Genomic DNA, 23,710 nt, shown 5'->3' on the forward strand with positions numbered 1-23,710 from the left:
GTGGGGTTTGGTGGTGAGGTAGACTAGTGTTTAAAGCGTTCGTTCGTCACACGGAAGACGTGTTCTATTCCCCACATGGATGCAATGCGTGAGGTCCGTTTCTGGTGTCCCTGCTGCGATATTGCTGGATTATTGCTAAAAGCGGCATAAAACCACACTCACTCACTTTTTCATTGGACAATCTAGCTAGATATTCAACGCCAAGAGCAGTTGACAAACAGGAAGTGGTTTTGTTTCTGTAAATGTGACAACTGTATTGTCACACAAAATCCATTCACGCGATCACTGATCAAATAATATCTATTCACACAGTTTGTGCTTATGATAAATAATATACCTCCCCAACATACAAGGCACCTGTCACACCTGACTGAAATCGATACTGAAGATCTGTGATATCCTCAACATCGATATTAGACTAGACCGGGTCCACAGTTTATCCAACACCTGGCTCACACAGTCACTGGGCGAGGAGGATATGAGACACAGTCCCCGGAGACACTGTCAGTATTTCCATGCATATCTATCATTAATAATATTATTCTTATGACACGTATTTTTAAAAATTGTGCCATGTTTAGCTATATTTGTTAATATAGATATGTGATTGTGTGTTTATATTTATTGGTTTGCCTAGTGTAGATGATTAACAGCCCGTGTTGATGTACCTTACATATTGTTGAAATGGCGTAAAACACTCTCCCACTCTCTCCAAACCTTTGAATGGTAATTGATTGCACATACTTAATCTCGAGACTGTCGCTTTAGCACTTGGCGAAGTATCAATAATCCGGCGGCTATCGAGATTATAAAATTGTCTTTTGAAAGGTATGCAGTAATACAACTGATGTATCCATCATTTTGCTGAACGCTTCAGGCACAAATCTATAAGATGTAAGTTAGCGCAGGGTTCCATACATGGAGTACACGAGTGGAGACCGTTTCTCGATCGTTTACAGAGCTACATTGAAGAACGCCATGTTCCCTTTAGTGTTTTTGTTTATCTATTTTTGCAGCAATTTTCCGACTGTATGACGGCGGTATGTTCTGTTTTTGTTGTTTAACGCCGCACTCAGCAATATTCCAGCTATATGGCAGCGGTCTGTAAATCATCGAGTCTGGACTAGACAATCCAGTGATCAGCATCATGAGCATCGATCTACGCAATGGGATACGATGACATGTGTCAGCCAAATCAGCGAGCCTGACCACCCGATCCCGTTAATCGCCTCTTACAAGCATGCGTTGCTGAAGATAGATTCTAACCCGGATCTTCACGGGGGCAAGAACCTTATGAGACCCAGTGTCAATTTTACTTTTTTGGCTGAGAGGCGAGCCAACTCATGTAAGGTGTAATTGTTACAATTTGTTTCAAAGCTCAGTCTAGTAACACCGAAAGTCTATTCTAAAGTGGCTTGTACAGTTAGCAGCAGACATACCTGAGATACACGTTGCACACAAAGTTCGAGAAGATAGGTTATCAGCTGATAGGGATGACTGTGTCCACAAATATGATACTGTTGTCATCGCAGTGTGATGGTGGCCGTCGATGTCAGAGCACATTGTCACAGGGAGGGTAAAGTTCATCTCCATCAATGGATGTTACCCGTTGTCCGAGACCCGAATGAGGATGGCTCCAGCCCAGAAACAGTAGACCAGTGAAACGTTTGCCCACACCGTAGGACAACTTTATGTGCTGGAAGGTTAGTAGACACTTATTAACAATTGTTGGTTAAAATGGTTTGGCTGTTGTACCTTACTTATTCAGTGTAATGTTATCTTGCCGGTTAAATTAGCAGATGTTCAATATATGTATGGTTCGCGCTGCGCAGTTGATAACAAATCTAATTTTACACTTAACGGAATAAGTGAGTTCGAATTATATATTTCATGGGTATTTTCTTTGGACGAGAAAGTGTTATGGATTTATGAACACATTTGGATAACGTGTAATTGACTGAATCGCTAAGGATATGTATCACAATGTTAGAATGAAACCTAGTTAACTCATATTTGCTTATCTCGATATAATTGAGTGAGTGAAATCGGGTTTTGCACCGCTTTTAGCGGTATCCTGGCAATATCACAAGGGGAGAGTTTATCTCTTTATGCTGCATGGGAGCGGTGTTAACATAAGCAGTAATGCTTGTTCACCAATCCTAATTCATTTTCATGAATAAAAATATGTTTAAACCATATCACAAGGGGAGAGGGCACCAGAATTGGGCTTCACACATTGTACCGATGTGAGGAAACGAACCCGGGCCTTTGGCGTGACGAGCGAACGATTTAACCGCTAGGCTACCCCAGCGTCCCCAGCTATTGTAAGGATACAAAAGTCTGGTTAAAACAGAATTCATAATATGATCCCAATATGTTCCAAACATTGCTCCGAACGCACACACACATTTGTCCACATGCATATGCATATTACGTAACTGTAATGGTCAGCTTTGGCTCTTGGTCAGGCGTTTAAACATTATTGCTCTTGGTCAGGTGCATTATTGGCTCTTGGTCAGGCGTTTAAACATTACCAATGCAATTTTCATAACTCACGATTATATTACAGATGATTATGAAGATGATAGGAAGTGTTAACAATTTGGTTTTGAAACACTGTGCCTGATCCCTGAATTAGATGTGTACAGACAAAAATACTGTCCCATGCCAAATCTACTCTATTTACACAAAAAAAAGGTAAACATTTATGGACGTCAAATTCTTTATTACGAGGAAACGACATTTCCGAGTATATTCTTACTCCTTCATCAGGTGAGTGAAAAGCTTGGAAGCAGATAGCTGTATAAGTACATGTGGAAAATGGTGGGGTCTTAACAAGGGAAGCCAGTAGTTAATTGGCGCAGAATGGTAAAATGAACAAATACCAAACCAGGGATTAATCCAGGCATATATAGTCCTGATAAGCGATCAAGCACTGATGTTTAGTTAACGAAGAGGGGTGGCGGGATAAGAGCACTGACTAGTGAAGACATGGAAGCCACTGCAGATAATTATATTACTAAATCCCAAGCGCTGCAGGTATGTTCCGGGTCACGGTTACCAATCAATGCCAGTTAACTACTGGCTTCCCTTGTTAACTGCTCGCCATTGTTATCTTATCACTGACGTTTTTCAATCACCCGATGAAGGGGTAAGAATGTACTCCCAGACATGATGAAGAAGCTGACATCCATAAATTCTGACCTTTTATCCTGGTTTATATATTTTGAACTCTTGATACTTCGTACATCTGTTACTTGAAGGTGATAGGTGAATGTGGACTATTTTCTTCTTATTTGAGACGATTGATCGGTGGTAAGGATAGGTGACACAGTTCACTGCACATCGTCGTGCGCCAATTGTATGGAATCCTAGAAGGGACATTGTCGATCGCCCTCATAAAAAACAACCAAAAAGTGGCCAAATTAACCAAAGTGCGACAATGCGACAACGCGACACTTTGGCCACTTTGTCGCATTGTCGCTAGGAATGATATATTTTTTATTTAACCAAAGGGCGACAGTCTCAACATCAAAATATGTCGCGTTGTCGCATTTTGGTTTATTTTGCCATTCTTTGCTTGTTCTTGTAAGGGCGACAATGCGACATCGCGACAATGTCCCTTCTTGGATTCCATACAATTGCGGTAACTGATTATCATGATGTCAGTCACAGGATTGTACATAGCTGAAAACCTGCCACGATAAAATTATGGAATGCCCTACCAAATTCCAAAGCGTCATGTAATCTCACAGAATTTAAAAACCTAATTACAAAAACTGAAAATAAGATTTACTTTGACCTTAATTATGGCACTCGTTTTTTGCCAAATCGTTCACTGACGCCTCAGGCTCGGGTGTAGCGACCTAAACGCCGATAAGTATAACAGTCATTTAATAGACAGCCCTTGTTGTTCTTGTGGACATCAGAGTGAAAACGCCCTACACTATTTCCTCACTTGCCGTAACTATACTCGGATAAGACTTCATATGTATTTTTACACTATCGGTTATAACCTGGATACCATTCTTAAGCGAAACAAAGAACTTACTCCCTGTGAAAACCAGAAAATAGTTGAATCCGTCTACGATTATATAACCAAGACACAACGCTTCAAATTTTCTCAGGAAAATAATTAAATTTACTCAACAACCTTCTCATGATTGATTTATATTTCTACAATGGCTTGTTAGACACACACAACTGTAACTCTCTATCTTATGACTACTTAGAGAATAGTTGTATTTCATGTAATCTGTATATATTTATATATATTTAAAAATATTATATTAATGCAATGGTCAGTATCGATGACGTCAAATCCTCCATTTCATGTTGTATTATATGTTGCATGGGAGCGGTGTTAACATAAGCAGTAATGCTTGTTCACCAATCCCAATTCATCTTCAGGAATAAAAATATGTTTAAATCACATAGCTGGAAAGTTGCTGACCGCGGCCTCTGAAAACAAAGAAACAACATAAAGTAGCATTTTTCACATCTGATAAATAACTTGAAACATTGAACTTGTCGATCTGTAACTGAGTGGGTATCTATATATCATAAAATTAATATATAGACTGATAAAATAAAAGTATTGATTACGTCATTCATGATACAGCTGTGTACGTGGTGACAGCGACAGCCGCGTATACGATAAGCTCTACATACTGGGGCCGGTAGGTTATTGTGTTAGTTTGTTGATTACATCTCCAACACAAGAACCACACCTGCTTGCTTAAAGGCAGTCATCGAACACCTTACTATAAGCACTGCTTATTATCAAAACGAGGCTTACATTAGGGGGTTATATTAAGCATCACTTCCTTTCTCCGCACCTACGTCCTGACCATGTGCAGAAAAGGAATTTACGATTTAAGTCACATGTTACTGTAAGTCTTCCCGCCTCTGGGTACCGCTCGATGGCTTCCTTTTATAGGTTCACCTAACATCATCTAAGTGCTAACTACCCTAACATGTTGCATGTAGGTGTTACATAGATATGTGGACGTGAACTGATTGTAATGCTATGATATTAGAATACTAACATGTTTTCTTTGTTTCATACCTTTAACATGTATTTAGGCCACATAAACGCATTTCGAAAAATACGTTTGTGCCTTAAAACTTAATCACAGGTGTTGTTTGAACGTCTCCACCTGGGTGTAGAAATAGACATAGAAATAGACTTAGAAGTAGACAGATGCAAGGGTTGACGAATTCGATGGTGAAGAAGTAGATGAAGCCAAAGACTCAGAGACAAACGAAGGGGAATAGACTAGCTCTAGACAGGCTTTAGGCAGAAGAAAGCAAAGGCTCAACGAAAGAAGCAGAAATAGACACAACCAGAAAGGAAGACGTGAAGGAAGACAAAGGCGAATAGTTAGATGTACAGGAATCTATGCTTTCAGATGTCTCTAAACTTCACCATATACCCCGATTCAGCGGGGGCGGTGAGGTAGCCTAGTGGTTAAAGCGTCTGCCCGTCACGCCTAAGAACCGATTTTGTGGTGTCACCTACCGTGATATTGCTGGAATATTGCTAAAAGAGGCGTAAAACTAAACTCACTCACTTACCCGATTCAGCTATGATGGTCTGATATGGAAAGGATTGGTTGGGGACACTCTCCAGACCAGCTGTATGATCTGAAAACTAATATGATGTGGCTTCAAAAAATCTATTTTGGCTATTCCTTTTCGAGAAAAGATTGTTTGTCTTGAAACTGTGTCTGAAAAATTTAACAATCGCGATACCAGTGTTGTGTTCTACCCCGCGGTTGCGAATAGTGTCGTTACGATAAATCATAATTGTATTTTTCGTTCTTTCTCGCAGACATCCAACCTCATTATGCAGCCTGCCGTCCTGATCCTCCTTCTGGCCCTTGTGGCGATGGCATCATCATCTACACATTGCCGACACAACATCACCGTGGACGAGAACATCTGGAACTGCTCCGACACCTTCACGTTGGACTTCCCGAAGACGGACAGCATCCCGGATGGTACACAGGTGTACGACCTCAGCTTCAACCGCATCCTGGAGTTACACAGAATCAACTCAACGTGCACGTCCGTCCACTCCTGTAAAGGCTGCCTCCGGAAACTCTACCTCCACCACAACAGCATCGACCAGATTGACAATGAAGCCTTCCAGAAGCTCCACTGTCTACACACTCTGGATCTCTCCTACAACAAGATCAGAGGCGACAGTCTTTCCTACATGACGTTCGATGGTTTGCTACAGCTTGAGTTTCTCACGTTGAAGGGAAACCCTTTGGTGAAAATGATTGATTTCACACTCCGGTTTAACGAACTTAGAATGCTGACTAAGCTGGATTTGTCAGACTGTCAACTGACATCAGTTGCGGAACACGCTTTCGATGATATATCAATGCTGGAGGAGATTGACCTGAGTGGAAATAGCCTTAAAATCGTTGACCCTTATTCCTTTGCGGGACTTAGTTTTCTTGACGTGTTGGATCTTAGCAATAATAGATTTGAAACCATACAAGAAGACAACTTCCAAGCCTTGATTAAACTACGGGACTTACGTCTGGACGGAAATAACTTGGAAATATTACCCGCAAAGGCATTCGGGGGGCTGGCAAATCTTGAAATTCTATCCCTCTCGGAAAACTGGTTAAAAGGGATCCCGTACCATACACTGAAAGGTCTACAGTATCTGAAGACCCTGAACATGAGTCGGAACCACGTGATTGAGCTTGAAGCTAGTGACTGGCCGGAAGATGTCACATCCAGAGTGACGGAACTCTACCTGGATCAGATGTATGGTCTGAACATCATCAAACACAAAGCTTTCGTTTCCTTTCCTCTTTTAAGGAAAGTGTCAATATCCGGTAACAAACAGCTGGAAGTTATAGCATACGACGCCTTCTTTGGAAACACTCGTCAAATTAAGGAGGTGTATTTACGGGACAATAACTTGGGTTTTATCGCTGGTGGACTTCTTCCGTGGGACAGCCTGGAGGTGCTTGAGCTGGACGGGAATCCGTGGAACTGTGACTGTAGGTTCCAGTGGGTGCTGCAGGGAGGATACTTGAAGAACAACACTATCAGGTAACTGAAGTCCTTGAAATACATTTAGAAGTAGGACAAACTTGAATACGTGACACGTTTTAAGTCTTGTTTGTTCGTTGTTTAACTCACACTCAGCAATATTCCAGCTATATGATGGCGGTATGTGCACGTTTTACGGATAACAAGTGCGTTGTATTCTATGTCAACACGTTTCAGACCTAAAAGTTGTTGTTGTCCATAAACGTTTCATGTGACAGAGTGAGTGAGTGAGTGAGTATGGTCTTATGCCGCGTTTTGTTGGTGGGTTGGTTGGTTTGTTGTTTAACGCCGCACTTAGCAATATTCAAGATATATAGCGGCGAGGGACACCCGAAATGGGTTTTACACTGTACCGGGGAATCGAACCCAGATCTTTGGCATGACGGATGAACGCTTGAACCACTACATTACCCCACTGCTCCATACTAATTGAACTAAACTCCATGAAGGAATATGATCCCAGCAAGGGGATGAGGCAAACACACTGGATATTCACATAAGGTGTCATCTCGAGTAATTGGTAATATTCATGACATCCTCTATGCTTGTGTTTCACTCAACCAAAATGAAGATCGGATAATCACAATGTCCGATCTGTCAACGTATATCGAATGGATCGTTGCTCATGCAACAACCACTGGCTTGTCTTGCTCGTACACGAATGATGACAAGTCGCCTTGGTATGACTGATGCATTGCTAACTGACGGCGTAAAACAACATGCATCCACTTGCTCTTCGATAACTAGGTTTTGCGGAATGGTATTAGACGCATGAGTTGGAACATACTTAAGGACATGTAATTTAGTATTCTGTGTGTACGTGCGTGTGCGTTTCTGTGCGTTAAACTATAATACGATCGTCTTCTTTCAGATGTGATGCTCCCGATAAACTGCGTGGTCAGAACTTGATTGGGGTATCCCCAGAAGATCTCCGGTGTCCTCGATCTCTTATCTGGATCCTGCTGACCTTCGTCCTCGGGATTGTCCTCCTCCTGATTGTCCTCGTCTCGCTCGTGGCATGGAGGTTCCGCCACAAGCTGCCGTGCCGTCGTACCAAGGGGCGGTACGTGTCTGTGTACTCTAAGGACGTCCATGACGACGACGAAGGAACGGCGACCATCACTTCATCTGAAGACGAAATACCGCTGAAGGACAGTGAGGTGTAAGACACAAGCCTCCATCGATTACATCTTACAACGATCAACGACTTTCACAGCAGATGATCACAGATGCAGGAGTTAAACAGCAACGACTCGTTTCGCACATGTTACGACATTCATACACTGACTACACATTTCTAGCCCGAGATTGCTTTGTCAAACGGGCTCTAGGTTCTTCATGTTTTCGGACGCTGCTGTTGGAGATTAGCAGACCCGTCCTTGACATTACCACCGGTGCATCTCATTTACAATATTCAGTCCATACAGGACTCTGTTCAGCAAATAAATGTCAGCGCTGTGACGATAACTCCCTTTTAAAACTGAAAGTCACGCAGTAAGGTAATTTCTTGAGAGGAGTAACTGAACATACCATATTTTAGAAACGATGGTAGGGCTGAGATTATCGTAACTCACATACAGGAACATGGACTTCCGGTAGTCCCAGTGCTGAGAAAACATGGACCCATGGCGCCTTTTTCAAAACCAATATAGCAATATAAATGTCGCAACTCTCATATTTCGGAAACTGGTGGAAGCAGAAGTGCTGAAGACGCTCGATAACAAATCCATTTCGTGGTTTGAAAGCCAGGATTAACCTATCCATTGAAGGACGCCACTGTGAAAGGTCTTCTGTTATGGAGTGTCTCTTTTGAGTGCATCAAGTTCAATCAAGAAACAAGACGGTCTAAATGCAAACATTGTATGACAATATCATTTAGGTACATGTATATTGTATTTATTGTAAGTAGCCTTATTGTATGGGTTGTACCTAATACAAGTTAAGAAAGTATACATTCAGTATGTATATATCAGTCACTATACATAGATATAGCGATCTAAAACAAATAGAACAAAACATATGCACAGTTACAAGAAGCCAAAACGGCTTCTGTGATATGAACGAAGAAAGGCAAATATGTCTGTTTGATCACTTAAAATATGATCTGGTTTGAAGTCATATTTGCTGGAACGGAGTAGATCATTATACCCATCTTTGACGGTTAACTTGCCAGGATGGACATTATATTCATATGATTGTATGTGTTCTATCTAGGATGTCAATCCTCCAGCATGTACATATGCCAATGCTTGGAAAGCTTTTGAATAAATCATGTATGGACTTATCTATAGATGGGTCAGTTTCACTGATATCGGTAGAATACTTGAAACATGAAAATAATGATAAACTCCGATGTTTCAATTTTGAGAAAGTTCCTGAATGCTTTAGGACGCTTTGCCATGTTTATGCGTCGCAAGAAGATCTGCTCACATTTGAATACATGTATTTCCAATCTGATATATTCAATCTATATATTTTGCATATTAAAACACGAATTAGAGTTGGCGCATTATACTGAGATTTGATTGCCATACCAACATTAACACCACAAGAGGTTAATACACAGTGTCCAAATTTAGAACCCGTGAAGGTCCGGGTTAGAATGAACCTTCAGTAACCCATGCTTGTCGTAAGAGGCGACTAACGGGATCGGGTGGTCAGGCTCGCTGACTTGGTTGACACATGTTATCGGTTCCCAATTGCGCAGATCGATGCTCATGCTGTTGATCACTGGATTGTCTGGTCCAGACTCGATTATTTACAGACCGCCGACATATACATGTAGCTAGAATATTGCTGAGTGCGGCGTAAAACTAAACTCACTCTCTCACTCGACCTGACGAGTAAATGCTATAAACACTAAGCATCTCCATCACTTTATCCCCCAACCCCATTTGTCTTTCTCTATTTTAATAATATTATTTGGCCACACCAAACTATTATAGTAAACATGCTTCTCGTTTGGGGATAAGTCGGTGAATGTTTTTATATTTGACAATTGTTAAGTTTACCCGTTAAAAAAAGGGTCAGTGTTATTGTACGTAATGAATCCAAGGTTAGAGATATCAATGATAAAGTTTATGGTAATACGTGTGAGAGTGTACGTATTGATTACTTGTAGCTCATTACTTATTTTCTGATTCGTTAGTCCAGATTTTGTTTTAATGAGGTTGATTTCCCTACGATATGATCCAGTTTAGTGAGGTTTCGCTGTATGTAGAGAGCCAGATCGTAGTTAAAGCTATGTAGTCTTCATGCTAGCTGATAGCCCGAGCCAGCAGACTGCCCGTGTAACACAGATCGATCATACAACATAGCGTTATATTGACAGATCGATATTATATGAATGATACCATATGTTCCGTTTCGCGAGATTAAAGTTCATCTTTATCAATATATTCACAGCAGTTGCAGTGTTTAATAGTGGCAGTGATTCAACTGACTATGGAGAATGATGGAAGGGATAACTGCGCGGTCCTATCCGAATCCCATTTTCGATGCATACTATTATATATACTCTTCAAAAAAAGAAACTTGACATTGGACAATTTTAGGAAAATATTTGAGTAAAACCAATCCATGCTGAATCCCAGCATGTGGGGGAATGGTTGCCGACGACAAAACGTTTGAAAAAAGAAATTAACAAAAACGTAACGTTACACTCACGTCTGGAGTGAATCGCTAAAACGCACCCTACATGAAATGCACGAGCATCATGAAATTGTGTATCACCCTGAACTGAAGCCTATGACTGTAGGCTTTAACAAACAACATCAATGGTACTCCACATGCATTGCTTTAAGCCACTATAGACCACAGGCCCTCGTGTCTTTGCGAAGATTAAGGATGTTAAAAACACATAAAACATTTGAGATGACCCCCGACTCGAATGCTTCACAGTACAAAACATTATGACTGTGTAGCATTTCGAGTCGGGGGTCATCTCAAATGTTTTTTAATCTTTAATCTTCGCAAAGACACGAGGGCCTGTGCTATAGACGACAAGAGAATGAAAAGACTGACAGAAGCTAAACGACACAACGCCATTGGCCGTTTACAAGGTCGCAGCATGATGTGGCAAGGCACTTCAGCGTGTCCAGACAGACCATCTCAAACCTATGGACCATCTCCTTTCTTCTATGGGTCACCGCTGCCAAGCTGTTATCGATACTCATGGTGGTCACACCAGATACTGACATTTTACTCTGACCAAGTGGCTTTAATGGCCGTCTGTGGTTTTACCAAACACTTTCTGGATAATCATGTTTTGCAAATTTGTAAAGTAATGATTTCAATGTTATTGAGCAATGATGTCATGTTTGAATCAGTTATATGCTCTCAGTAAGTAAACTCCAAAACATCATGTCAAATTTCTTTTTTTGAAGAGTATATAAAAACTTCAAGTTTCATAGGTGATCTGAAGATCTAACTGGACGTTTTCAACTCAGGGAATAAATAATTTTTTAATATTGCAGTTTATGTTCTTATACAAAATATTATGAGTACCAAACGCAAATTATTTCATTCTTCCTTGATGCCATGTGGCTGATTGTAAGTTGTGGTTACAATCATAGGTACAGATGTAACCGCGTGGTTTGAAGATGCGCCGTCTCACATCTTTTACGAGTAGGCGCCACGTGTACAGACAATCTGAGTAGTGTTAGAGGTAGTTAGCCTGCATACAGACAACTACTAGCTCGGTACGGTGACTGTCACCCCTGAATACATCCTTACCGTTCCACTCATTCATATTTGTCGTGGTCATAATGGAGGAATCGTCTCGTTGCAAGTTTCCAGTTTGCAGTCTGTTGTTATCTGAGTATTGAAGCGATCGTAAAATCTCCATTCGTGGCTTCTCGGTCTTCATCACGCTTCACTCAACTGTTGTTGTAAACCCGTCTCTGTTTTGCATCAGCAGGTGTTCGCCTGAGAACTGTGCTTCACGGTATCGGGCTTGCCCCAGCCGAGGTCAAGACGATATGATTGTGAATATCAAGATGGTATGATTGATTGTGAACATAAAGATCATATGATTTATTGAGAATATCAAGACGATACGATCTGTTTCATTGTCAGTATTAAGAGTATTTGGTTATAGTATCAAGATGATATGATCAATTATAAATATGAAGAAACCATGATTCAGTTTGAACGTGAACGTATTATGAAGAAAGAAAACATATATCCTATTGTAAATATCAAGGCGATATAAGTAAATGCGAATATTAAGACGATATGATTAACTGTGTATATCAAGGCTTCCTTTCACAAAGCACTAAGGTGATCGTAAGTCACTAAGGTAACCTTGGAGCAATGTGAGTTAAGGTTAACCTTAGCAAAGGTTGCTTCGTGAAAGGAGGCCCAGAACGATATTATCACTTGCCAATATTAACAACTAATTGTTATACCTAGATGATGTAAATAATTGTGAATGTCGAATATAATTAATTGTACTTCTAAAGATATAATTAAATGTAAATGATATGATTATGAGTACACATCGCGATGATATGAAAACTGTGAATATCAAGATATGGATAACTGTGAGTATCAATCAGTACCGGGTTTGCCACACGTGTGACAACGGACGTCATTGAGGACAGCGGATGGTCGAGGAAGGGTCATGTGATGCCATTTCATGCCGGCTGGTTTGGAAGTCCGATATATTTTATATGGGAGTAGGTGACAGTTACATTTCATATAGGACTGCATGACAGATGTATCAAATATGGGAGTACGTGACAGATACATTTCATATAGGACTGCATGACAGATGTATTATATATGGGAGTACGTGACAGATACATTTCATATAGGACTGCATGACAGATGTATTATATATGGGAGTACGTGGCAGATATATTTCATATAGGACTGCATGACAGATATATTATATATGGGAGTACGTGACAGATACATTTCATATAGGATTGCATGACAGATATATTATATATGGGAGTACGTGACAGATACATTTCATATAGGATTGCATGACAGATGTATTATATATGGGAGTACGTGGCAGATATATTTCATATAGGACTGCATGACAGATATATTATATATGGGAGTACGTGACAGATACATTTCATATAGGATTGCATGACAGATGTATTATATATGGGAGTACGTGGCAGATATATTTCATATAGGACTGCATGACAGATATGCTATATATCGGATTACGTGACAGATACATTTCATATAGGACAACATGACAGATGTATTATATATGGGAGTACGTGACAGATACATTTCATATAGAACTGCATGACAGATGTATTATATATGGGAGTACGTGACAGATATATTTCATTTGGGTATAGGTGGGAGTAGGTGAGCGATATATATGGGAGTGCGTGACATATATTTCATATAGAAGTGCATGGCAGATAATTTCACGTGGAAGTACGGGACAGGTTTTTTTCAAATGGTAGCGCATGACATATACATTTCATATGGGAGTACGTGACATATGTTTCATATGGGATGACATGGCAGATATATTGGATATGGATGAACCTGATTACATTATACATACATTTCATATGGCGTACAGGACAGATAGGTTCCATGCAAGATAAACATTATCAGCGCATTTCATATAGAAGCGCACCACCACCAAGGTATTACTTATAAATGGTAGCTGCGCTTAACGACCTCGGCGTCTTGGGGACTCCCGCATAAGAACAGAAGGATTTGGCCGGAATATGTCCATAGGGTCACATTGATCCATTTCCTCACAGACGCACACAGTGGGCGTATTTCATAAAGAAGTAAACCCGTGAAGATCTGGGTTTGAATTGATCTTCAGTAACACATGCTTGTCGTAAGAGGCGACCATCGGGATCGGGTCGTCAGGCTCGCTGACTTGGCTGACCCATGTCATCGTATCCCAATTGTGTTGACCGATGCTCATGATGTTAATCACTGGATTGTCTGATTCAGACTCGATATTTTACAGACCGCCACCATATAGCTGGAGTATTGCGGGGTGCGGCGTTAAACAAACAACCAAACAAACCAAACATCATAATGAAGTATGTTTTAAGTACAGTTTAACCTGGATATACCGCCACCATTCGTCCAGACAAATTTTTGCGGTATGTCCAGGGTGGAGAGTACATGTACAGTACAATGTACATTGTTATGAGAGTGTGTTTTTTGTAATTTATAATATCATTGATTAAGTTATCATGGGTCACAATGTTCAAAGTTTTGAGTGTGGGTTTTGGCTCACATCGCGCATCATATAATTATGTTCAATGGCAATAGTATTTTGAGCGACACGCCTTTTTGATAGCACTTCAGAGTTGCCTCCCTTGACAACTTTTTGACTTCATGCTGTGTGTTCCACATGATTCCATATCATTCCGAGAGAATAATGATGGAGCCTAGTTTTGCGAGAATGCTGGAGAACTGTATAAGAGCTATATAAAGGCTGGTTGTTGAGTAGTGCGACTTTTCACATGACTAGATTTATACACATCTGTCTGCCATTGTCGAGTTGCTCAACATTTCAAGACTGACGGTGCTTGCCCTTTCAACTGCTGTCATTGTAAACAACCTTCAATCAGTACAACTGTTCTCACTGTGAACGTCAATTAATACTCTGGTTAGTTAATATTTTATATTTGTGACCCAATTTGTTAGATTTGTGACTCAATTGCATTGTACTAGATATCTGCATTGTCATTTATTGTAGCTTGCTCATTGTTTGCTCAATGTATTATTGAATATTTTAGACTTGCATGTGTTCTATTTTGCTGGTTCAAAGGGGACTTTTAAACCTTTTGTCAACATGTATAGATGTAATCAGTGACAAAGAACAAACAATAACAAATACAGGTCATGTTGTTTATTGCTATCTAATAACATCATAAGTTTAAAAAGTCTGATACAGTTGTCTGCTTGGATGGCCGAGACAGGGATGACAATTTATCCATCAAGTCACTTTTGGCTGCAGTGGGGCATGAGAAGTACAGCACATTTCTCATGATCTTCCTGGCTTCAGTCAGGGAAGGTGGATGGACAGGTCATCATCGTTTTCGGTGTCTCCTTCTTCAAACATGTCTTGTGATGTTAACTGATGTTTCATCAGATGTCACTGACGAGATAATTTCATCACCGATGATATGAAATATAAGTTACAACGATAACGAGCTTCTGTGTGAAATACCTAGATACGTGCAATGTTCATGTTCTTCCAAAGGAAATATGCCAATTACAATTTTCAGCCCCACAGTTGTGATGACGATCCAGAAGACGACATTCAACTTGCAGACCTGGGTGCCGTTGTACAAAGCGATTTTAGCGCTAAGGTGGCGGTAACTCATAGACTTAAGGTAGTCTTAGTGCTAAGGTTGTAACTTATATTTCATATCATCGGTCTATTTCATATAGAATTGTAGACAGACGGGCGGACGGAAGGATAGATAAAGAACAATTTGGGAACACAACTCTTGGTAGTGGCGTATGACAGTAGATGTAATGACCGCTGATGACGTCGAAGAACTGTAGGGGTAAGTGAGTTTAGTTTTTATGCCGCTTTTAGGAATATTCCAGCAATATCACTTTGGGGGGACACAAGAAATGAGATTCACACATTGTGCCCATGTGGGGAATCGAACCCGGGTCTTCAGCATGACGAACGAACCACTTTACCACTACTGAGCCAAATAAAAAAAATGTTGTGGTTCCGATTACACCTCTTTAAAATTTAGGGTAGGTAGGAACTTTTTATTTTACATATTGGTTTTAGAAGTAAAGTACAAACTAATAACACATGTACCAATGTGTAAGTTTATTCAATCAAGCTTGCATCCATCATGTCGGCTTTCTCTATCAGAATGACCAATATCTGTCGGTGCCGGAAAAAACCCCAATGGTATGTGAAAGCTTATTTTATTCCGTCCGCTTAAAAGAAATAGGGTCGGCACCAGAATGCAAGGGTCGGTCGGGTACTCGGAACCACAATATTTTTTAGGCCTAGGCTACCCCATCGCCCCAATAGGGGTAAGATGGATTTAGGGGGATGTTTTTAATTAATAGTGCGTAATATCTTGACATTGATCTGTAATTCATTTGCACGACAAAGCATACAAAGGCATGTGAATCAACCTTCCAATGGCGATTTAAGAGAGTCAGTCCCACTCCTCGTGCAGCGCCTGGCCAAGTTCAGTCAACGTGGTCGGTGACCCATCACACCTTGTACCCACGTGGGGAATCGAACCCGTGTCTTCGGCTTGACGAGCGAATGCTTTTACCACTAAGCTAAGCGTGAGGGTGAGCTGCCTGAAGACGATGTTTTATGGTCTTACCGGCGACTCGTACACCAGTAGCCTGAGTAGCATTCTGTTTGATTCGCCGCTGGCGCTCGGTTTCGTAGGTCCCGCTCTCGGATCAATCGATTCTGTCCTCCTGTTGTCTGCATGTTGGGAGAACGTACAGGTCGCTGCATACTTTGCGAGTGAGTGAAATTTGTTTCACGACGGGAATAAAAAAAAATTGGCTTCGCACATGGGGAATAGCATCCGGGTCGTGGGCGTGACGAGAGAACGATATATCAAATGGACCCTTTTCATGCTTTTTCCTTCCACTTTTCAGCATACAAATACCCTGTAGAGGCTTAGTTTTGTTTTGTTTGTTGTTTAACGCCGCACTCAGCAATATTCCAGCTATATTGCGGTGGTCTGTAAATAATAGAGTCTGGACCAGACAATCCAGTGATCAACACCATGAGAATCGATCTACGAAATTGGGATAAGGTGACATGTATCGACCAAGCTAGCCGGGCAACCCTACCCCGTTATCATGGGTTGCTGAAGACCAATTCTAAGTCAGTGAGTGAGTGAGTGAGATTTTACGACGCTTTTAGCCATACTTTAGCAATATCAAAGCGAGGGACACCAGCAATTGGCTTCACACAAAGCATCCATTACTCAGAGATTACTCGACCTTCCTTGAAAATGTCAAATTCAGGAATGATACCCTACACATGTGGGGGACGCTACTGCATGCGTGCAGCTCATACAGACAATAGGATGTTATTCGGTGTTACGGTTTACAGACAGAAACCCCCTTGCATATCTTTGTTCTAATACTTGGTCTTGGCATTTATATTTCTTGATTCCCTGCAAGAATATAATATAAACACAAGCATAAATATATTCCCTCTATTACCAGATCGCACGCTCTGTATTCATTTGTAATGGCATTTTCCTGTATATGTCTCACATGTCCAGACTGACATGGTCATGTTACTTGAGAAATATACTGAACATCATTGAAAACGCACCACCTGTAAATTTTGAAATATGGTAATAGGATTGGTTTGAGAGTGAAAATGAACACAAATAAATAATGCTGTAGAGTAAAGAACGGATTGCCCGAACACATCATGGAACACATCACATGACAACAACAAAATTCATGCACAACACACACGAAAAGCACAAATTGCATGCGTAAAACATGCTGATTAGGGGTATAAATGACCGTCGGCAAAAACCCGTTCTCATTTTAGCTGTACCTCCGCAAGTAAAGTCTATTTTGCAATGCCAAGATTGTCACCAGAAGAACGAGAACGGGCGTTGGGCATGTTGCAGGTTGGCACATCAAGCAGGATTATTGCCAGACGATTTGGTTGCCATCATTCCACCGTCATAAGACTTGCCAACAGGTACCAACAAACAGGAACCACCAGGGACCGCCAACGTCCTGGCCAGGCACGTGTTACCACTCCTCGCCAAGATCGACACATTGTTCGGCGCCATATTCGGGATTGTACGTTGCCGGCTGCCAGAACCGCCAACGCTGTCCAAGGCCGACGTGGTTTTGATCAGTGCTTCCACCGTCCGACGCCGTCTCCGTGCGGCAGGATTACCATGTCGACGCCCTTATGTTGGACCCATCCTGACTGATAGACTTCGCTGTGAACGCTGACGATGGGCTGAACAGCATCGTTTGTGGTTGTTACGACGTTGGCATGGTGTTGTGTTCTCCGACGAGTCACGTTTTCACTTGCGAAATGCTGACGGGCGTCTGCGGGTATGGCGTCAACGTTACCATCAGGACTGTGTTGTGCAAACAGATCGGTGGGGTGGAGAAAGCATTATGATGTGGGGAGGGATCAGTTATCATCACAAAACCGCTCTGGTAGTTTGTCGTGGCAGAGTGAATGCCCTTTACTACCGTGACACCATCCTTCAGAACAACGTCCTTCCCTTCTTTAACCAACATCAAGATCTGCACACATTCCAGCAGGACAATCCTCGAGCGCACACTGCACGTGTTGCAACACAGTATCTGGCAAACAACAACATTCCTCTACTTCCATTGCCTGCATTGTCACCAGATGTGTCTCCCATTGAACACTTGTGGGATTACATCGGCCAACGCCTCTCACGTCGCCCACAGATCAACAACCTTGAGGAACTTGAGAATGCCTTGCAACAAGAGTGGAATGCATTGCCTCAAAACATTATTCAGAGACTTATCAGTTCAATGAGGAGACGTTGCACAGCTTGTGTTGCTGCTAACGGTGGTCATACACGTTACTGACTTTCCAATTTGACTCCATCTTTCTTTCATGGTCAGCTGAATTAAAACTTCACTGTTTTGCTGGATTGGTTCTTGTTTCTTTTCTTTACCAATCATTGGACTACAAAAGTATGTAACATTTACACCGATTGCTCATTATGCTCTTGGAAATCGGGGCGGTGGGGTAGCCTAGTGGTTAAAGCGTTCGCTCGTCACGCCGAAGACCCGGGTTCGATTCCGCACATGGGTACAATGTGTGAAGCCCATTTCTGGCGTCCCTCGCCGTGATATTGCTGGAATATTGCTAAAAAGCGGCGTAAAACCATACTCACTCACTCACTCTTGGAAATCCTAATACAGGTGGGGCGTTTTCAATGATGTTCAGTATAGTTTTGTAAGACGTAGTCTTCGGTGATACAAGCAATATTCATGATAATAGAAGCGACAAAACTCTTCCCACATCCATACGAAATCTCTGCTAATAGCTGAGTCGATTGTACAGGTGTGACTATATCATGAATATATATTTGTTTCAGCAGTGTTAAGGCTGTACGATGATTTTTGTAAACAAAGCGAGTCTGGACCAGACAGTCCAGTGACTGTCACCATGCGATACGATGACAGAGCATGTGTTTATGAATCACTATGAAATAGTGATGATACCAGGTGTTCGCGAAAAGGTGAGCGTATCCTGTCCTACGGGTGGCACCCGTCATAAACATATGCTAAGTCTAGTCAATTGTTTACCTGAGATAAGTAATCTCTGCCAAAATCGGGGTCGATCATACAATTCCGACAATGTCTTGTGCCAAATCAAAACATTGATTACACAGCAGTCTCGTTTCCTGTTGACTGGGTTCCGTCCTATTGCGCACCGTCCTATTGGCGGTCTGGACTTGATATTATATCAATCACATTTTGCGTTACCGAACTATATTAAATAAGCGCAAAAAACACATAACAAGTGTAACCAGTAACCTAGATGAATTGTGAATCATTGTACGACCTCATCAAACTGGGGTAGTCTGTGACGCCTTGTTTTGTTATGAAACAAGGTATATTGGAATTCAGTGTAACCATAGTTGTTTGTGATGTCTATTTTCACTTTTACACGAGAAAATTCGGATCGGCTGAAAAATAGGTCATTGTCTGAATAGGTTAATGAGACCCATGTTTCGGTTTGTGTGTACTGAAACATGTCCAGTGGTAACACCAGGCGTTGGTGAAGCGGTGAGCGGATCCTGCTTCATTGTTGCATCCTGTCGGAAAAGGAAGGAAGCAGTGAGTATGTTTTCAGTAGGGATGCCACGATACATCGATACGTCGATGCATCGATACTTTCTCTAAGACGATACAATTATCGATACATTCAAAACTGTATCTATATTTAGTTTTGAAAGTATCGGTTTAAATATGTTTGTGTATCGTTTACATTTTGCAACTGTATTATGCCTTTGGTGTTATGAGAGTTATAAATGATTATTTTTCATGCTCAAAGATGGGAAATTAGAACTTTTTAATCTCTGAGAATAAAAAATGTTGATCTTTGCATGGACAATTATTAAATATGAAATATTAATGTTTAAAATGTAACTAAATTTTCCGCGAAAATGGGTATCGTGATACGTATCGAATCGTTGCATGGGTATCGTGATACGTATCGATTCATGAAACCTATGTATCGTCACATAAAGGATTTGCGTGGGAATATGTCTTAGAAATCCAACAGTCTTATGCTCATAGGCGAGCCGTATCTTAGTATGAGCTATCACCAGATAAGTCAATGGCTTGTTGTATTTCCATTACGGAGGCCATAACATGTTCCCCACACTACACTGGGCATAAACTAAAGATGGTTTCTTCATTTATTTCATCTGGTGACCTGGAAAACCTAATTAGATCAGTAATTAAAACAAAATTCATAATGAAAGTAAAAAGATCTACAAAACAGCCGTTAGACACCGCAGCTCAATACATTATACAAGAGAGTGAGTGAGTTAAAATCTAACGGCACATCGGAAACATTGCGGCTACATAGTGACTATAAATTGTGTAACTGAATAAAAAAAAAAAACTGTCAACAAAGTGCAGTAAAAGAATTAGATCACAGCAAGTATATTTGCGAGTCATAAGAGGAGACTAATACCATCTTGAATTCAAACTTCAATATATTACATTACCAATCACGTTCGTTTTGTTGACTTAACAAGAAAATGTACAAAAAGAGATATGAAAATATTTACTGGTCAAATATTTATAGTAACAGGGTGACTAAAGCCATACATACTGCCATATTGTAGTGGTCTTACTTAGTCTGGATTACATTACGTAAACATTTCCACAATACGCATAAATCACTTTTGTGTTGTTGATTAATTCCTGAATGTCGAAACCTTACATTTAAACAAATAGCATTAATGAAACAAATTAGTGATTTTGTGAGCAGTGCAAAATGTTAGATATATATCAAACTGCGAGCATTTTCAATAAAAGAATAATATCGATATCTATCATTTCTTTCATGTGTCATTGCATCGTGTCCTTCCAATTATTTCTGTTTGGAAATAAATATTTAAAGGAAATTATATTTTAGATAGATTTAGGATTTTATCACCTTGCTCAAACGTATGCCATGTGCGATAATCCCTTAAAGCAATTCAAGAACTGTCATTGAAAAAGCTATTCGAGGTCATCAGTATCATTTCAGAAAAATGTTTCTTCAAATTCGCGTATTTAATAGCAGATTTATAAACGCACTTTCGTGGGGAAAATATTGAAATATAAGGAAGAAATAAAGCGAAAGTGCGGTGTAAAGTGTTTTTCGTCGTAGGTATAGCCACTTCACTCTCTTCATCAACATGAACAACTGATGACATGGAGAGCTCCACAAGGTCAACTTTATCAATCATCACCTTTGAAAATAATCAGCATATCCTGGAGGCGCGATCTTCATCGCGGGAAAACGTTCTAACCAGTCTTAAGAAATCTCCGTTTCTTGTTCAAGGTAGGCCTTGCTTCCACAAGAGATTACTGTAATTCCTGATTAGGACCAGAAAGTCGCTTGAACACAGATGTTGTCACTGTGAATTGCTAATGAAATTATCCGCAAACTTGATGGCTTGCTGCGACATCGCAAGTGGGAGGCGGGGATTGTCGACTCCCGAGTAGGTCACGTGACCTATCTTCGGCTGGTGCGCGTGCGGTTATCTCTGCTGGTCAAATCCGTCTGCCTGTTCATTAGACCCCGACAGAGTGTGAAATGGAACGATTAATTATCCCGTAAACACCAAAATTCACGCGTATAATTTCATAATCCGCCCATATGCAACGGTTTAATTGAACCTAAAATTAAAGATATAAAACTCCTGCGCTCACGCGAGAAACATCGGGGAGTTGCCTCCCTTTGTTATTGTTCGCGGAGAGCTGGGTTTGACCTTTGTCGCGGACATTGTTACTGAAAGTTGTTCTAAATAGACCCACTTCATCTCGTCATTACGTCAGTCACCGAATCTTCGTGTTTAGTCTTAGAAGAAAAACGGATTCAGCATGTTTTGATCAAGAAGAGTAACCACTATAAATTCACCCTGTAACTACACATACAGTTTGATAATCAACAAAAAGCATAATGTTAAATATGAATCAATATAATGTGAGTTGTAATTTGCAATATTTAATTCATTATTTCAGTGAGTGCTCATGGGGGTTTATTATTATCACTACGATCAGTGGATCAGGGTGCGCTCATTTCATTCACACCTCCCTAGGGAGTTTACAACACAAACTGTCCGGTACCGCTACAACAGTCACATTACTATCTTATTCTACCAGGTACCCACTTACTGATGATTGACCAGAGGGGTATGACAAAGTCACTAGATTGGGTCGCACCACATGCTATATTTGCTCTGGTTTGAGGCTGGGCAGAAATCCTAGAAACTCTCACGAGGCAAGCTGCTTAACGCAGTACCCATCCAAGACCTCTCCGCCACGAACGTTGTTTCACGTCATCAAATTTGTGATCTGTGCAGTGACATCCAAACTCCCACATATCCTTTCGTAATACACTGTTGTATCGAAGTTAAAGGTACCGACATAATACTTCGAGTAATCCGAACTTCGACACAACCGAAGAATATCAATATAGAAAGGGAGTGAGTGAGTGAGTTTTACGCCGCACTCTGCAACATTCCAGCTATATGGCGGCGGTCTGTAAATAATCGAGTCTGGGCCAGACAATCCAGTGATCAACAGCATGAGCATCGATCTGCGCAATTGGGAACCGATGACATGTGTCAACCAAGTGAGCGGGCCTGACCACCCGATCCCGTTAGTCGCCTCTTACGACAAGCATGGGTTACTGAAGATCAATTCTAACCCGGACCTTCACGGGTTGAATATAGAAAGAATACGAAGGGACCAAGGTCATATTTCGACACAACCGTAAGTTCGACACAACTGTGTTTTACTTTATCGAAATCTGTATCACTTTGACCAATGCTAATGCACCATCGATACAAACGGAAACAAGGGCCATACAGCACCAATGCTGAATCAGATCATTATAGGCAAACTGTGACAGGAATCAGTTGCTAAATACCTCCATGCAAAACAGTTTAAACATCTGATCACAAAATCGATTTGGAGTTTCTGAATTGGAATATGACTGGCTTAGTAAAATATACTGTTTCACTAAAAGTGTTATAACGGATGTTTGGGGATATATATCGCCGCGACCATCGCCTTCTAGCTGAAAGTTTGGTGAGTGCGGCGTTATACAACAAGCAAACAAACGTTTGATTTAATCTGCACACATCCAGGAACAAGTGAAACCGTAAAAGAAGTGGATGAAATAGATGTATGAAATGAAGGGATTTCGGCTGCTCCTCCAATATCGTACTTACTACTACTAAACCTAGTTTCACAACCTGCTGTAAATGTTAGATTCAACCGCTGCCACCAGCACTTAGGTAATTCGAAACAGTTCATGTACGTTCTGTGTTTTCAGTTCAGAGGTTTCGAACCTCGAAACTGTCTCTGATATCTTTTATGGTACCATTCAAAGATTGAGCAGAAGTTCTGCGTCGGTTATATA

The 23,710-nt window shown here is 40.9% G+C and overlaps 1 protein-coding gene across 1 annotated transcript; it reads left to right on the forward strand.

Moving 5' to 3' along the window:
- Positions 1 to 1,519: 1,519 nt before the first annotated feature.
- Positions 1,520 to 9,363, forward strand: LOC124292493 (insulin-like growth factor-binding protein complex acid labile subunit). The gene is made up of 3 exons (XM_046729584.1): positions 1,520 to 1,703; positions 5,834 to 7,077; positions 7,949 to 9,363. Exons 1-3 carry the CDS (start codon positions 1,692 to 1,694, stop codon positions 8,241 to 8,243), a joined length of 1,551 nt encoding a protein of 516 aa, XP_046585540.1. The 5' UTR covers positions 1,520 to 1,691; the 3' UTR covers positions 8,244 to 9,363.
- The last annotated feature ends 14,347 nt before the right edge of the window (positions 9,364 to 23,710 follow it).

This window comes from Haliotis rubra, unplaced genomic scaffold, assembly GCF_003918875.1.
Source record: "Haliotis rubra isolate DU_JTF1 unplaced genomic scaffold, ASM391887v1 Scf519, whole genome shotgun sequence".
Taxonomy (NCBI): domain Eukaryota; kingdom Metazoa; phylum Mollusca; class Gastropoda; order Lepetellida; family Haliotidae; genus Haliotis; species Haliotis rubra.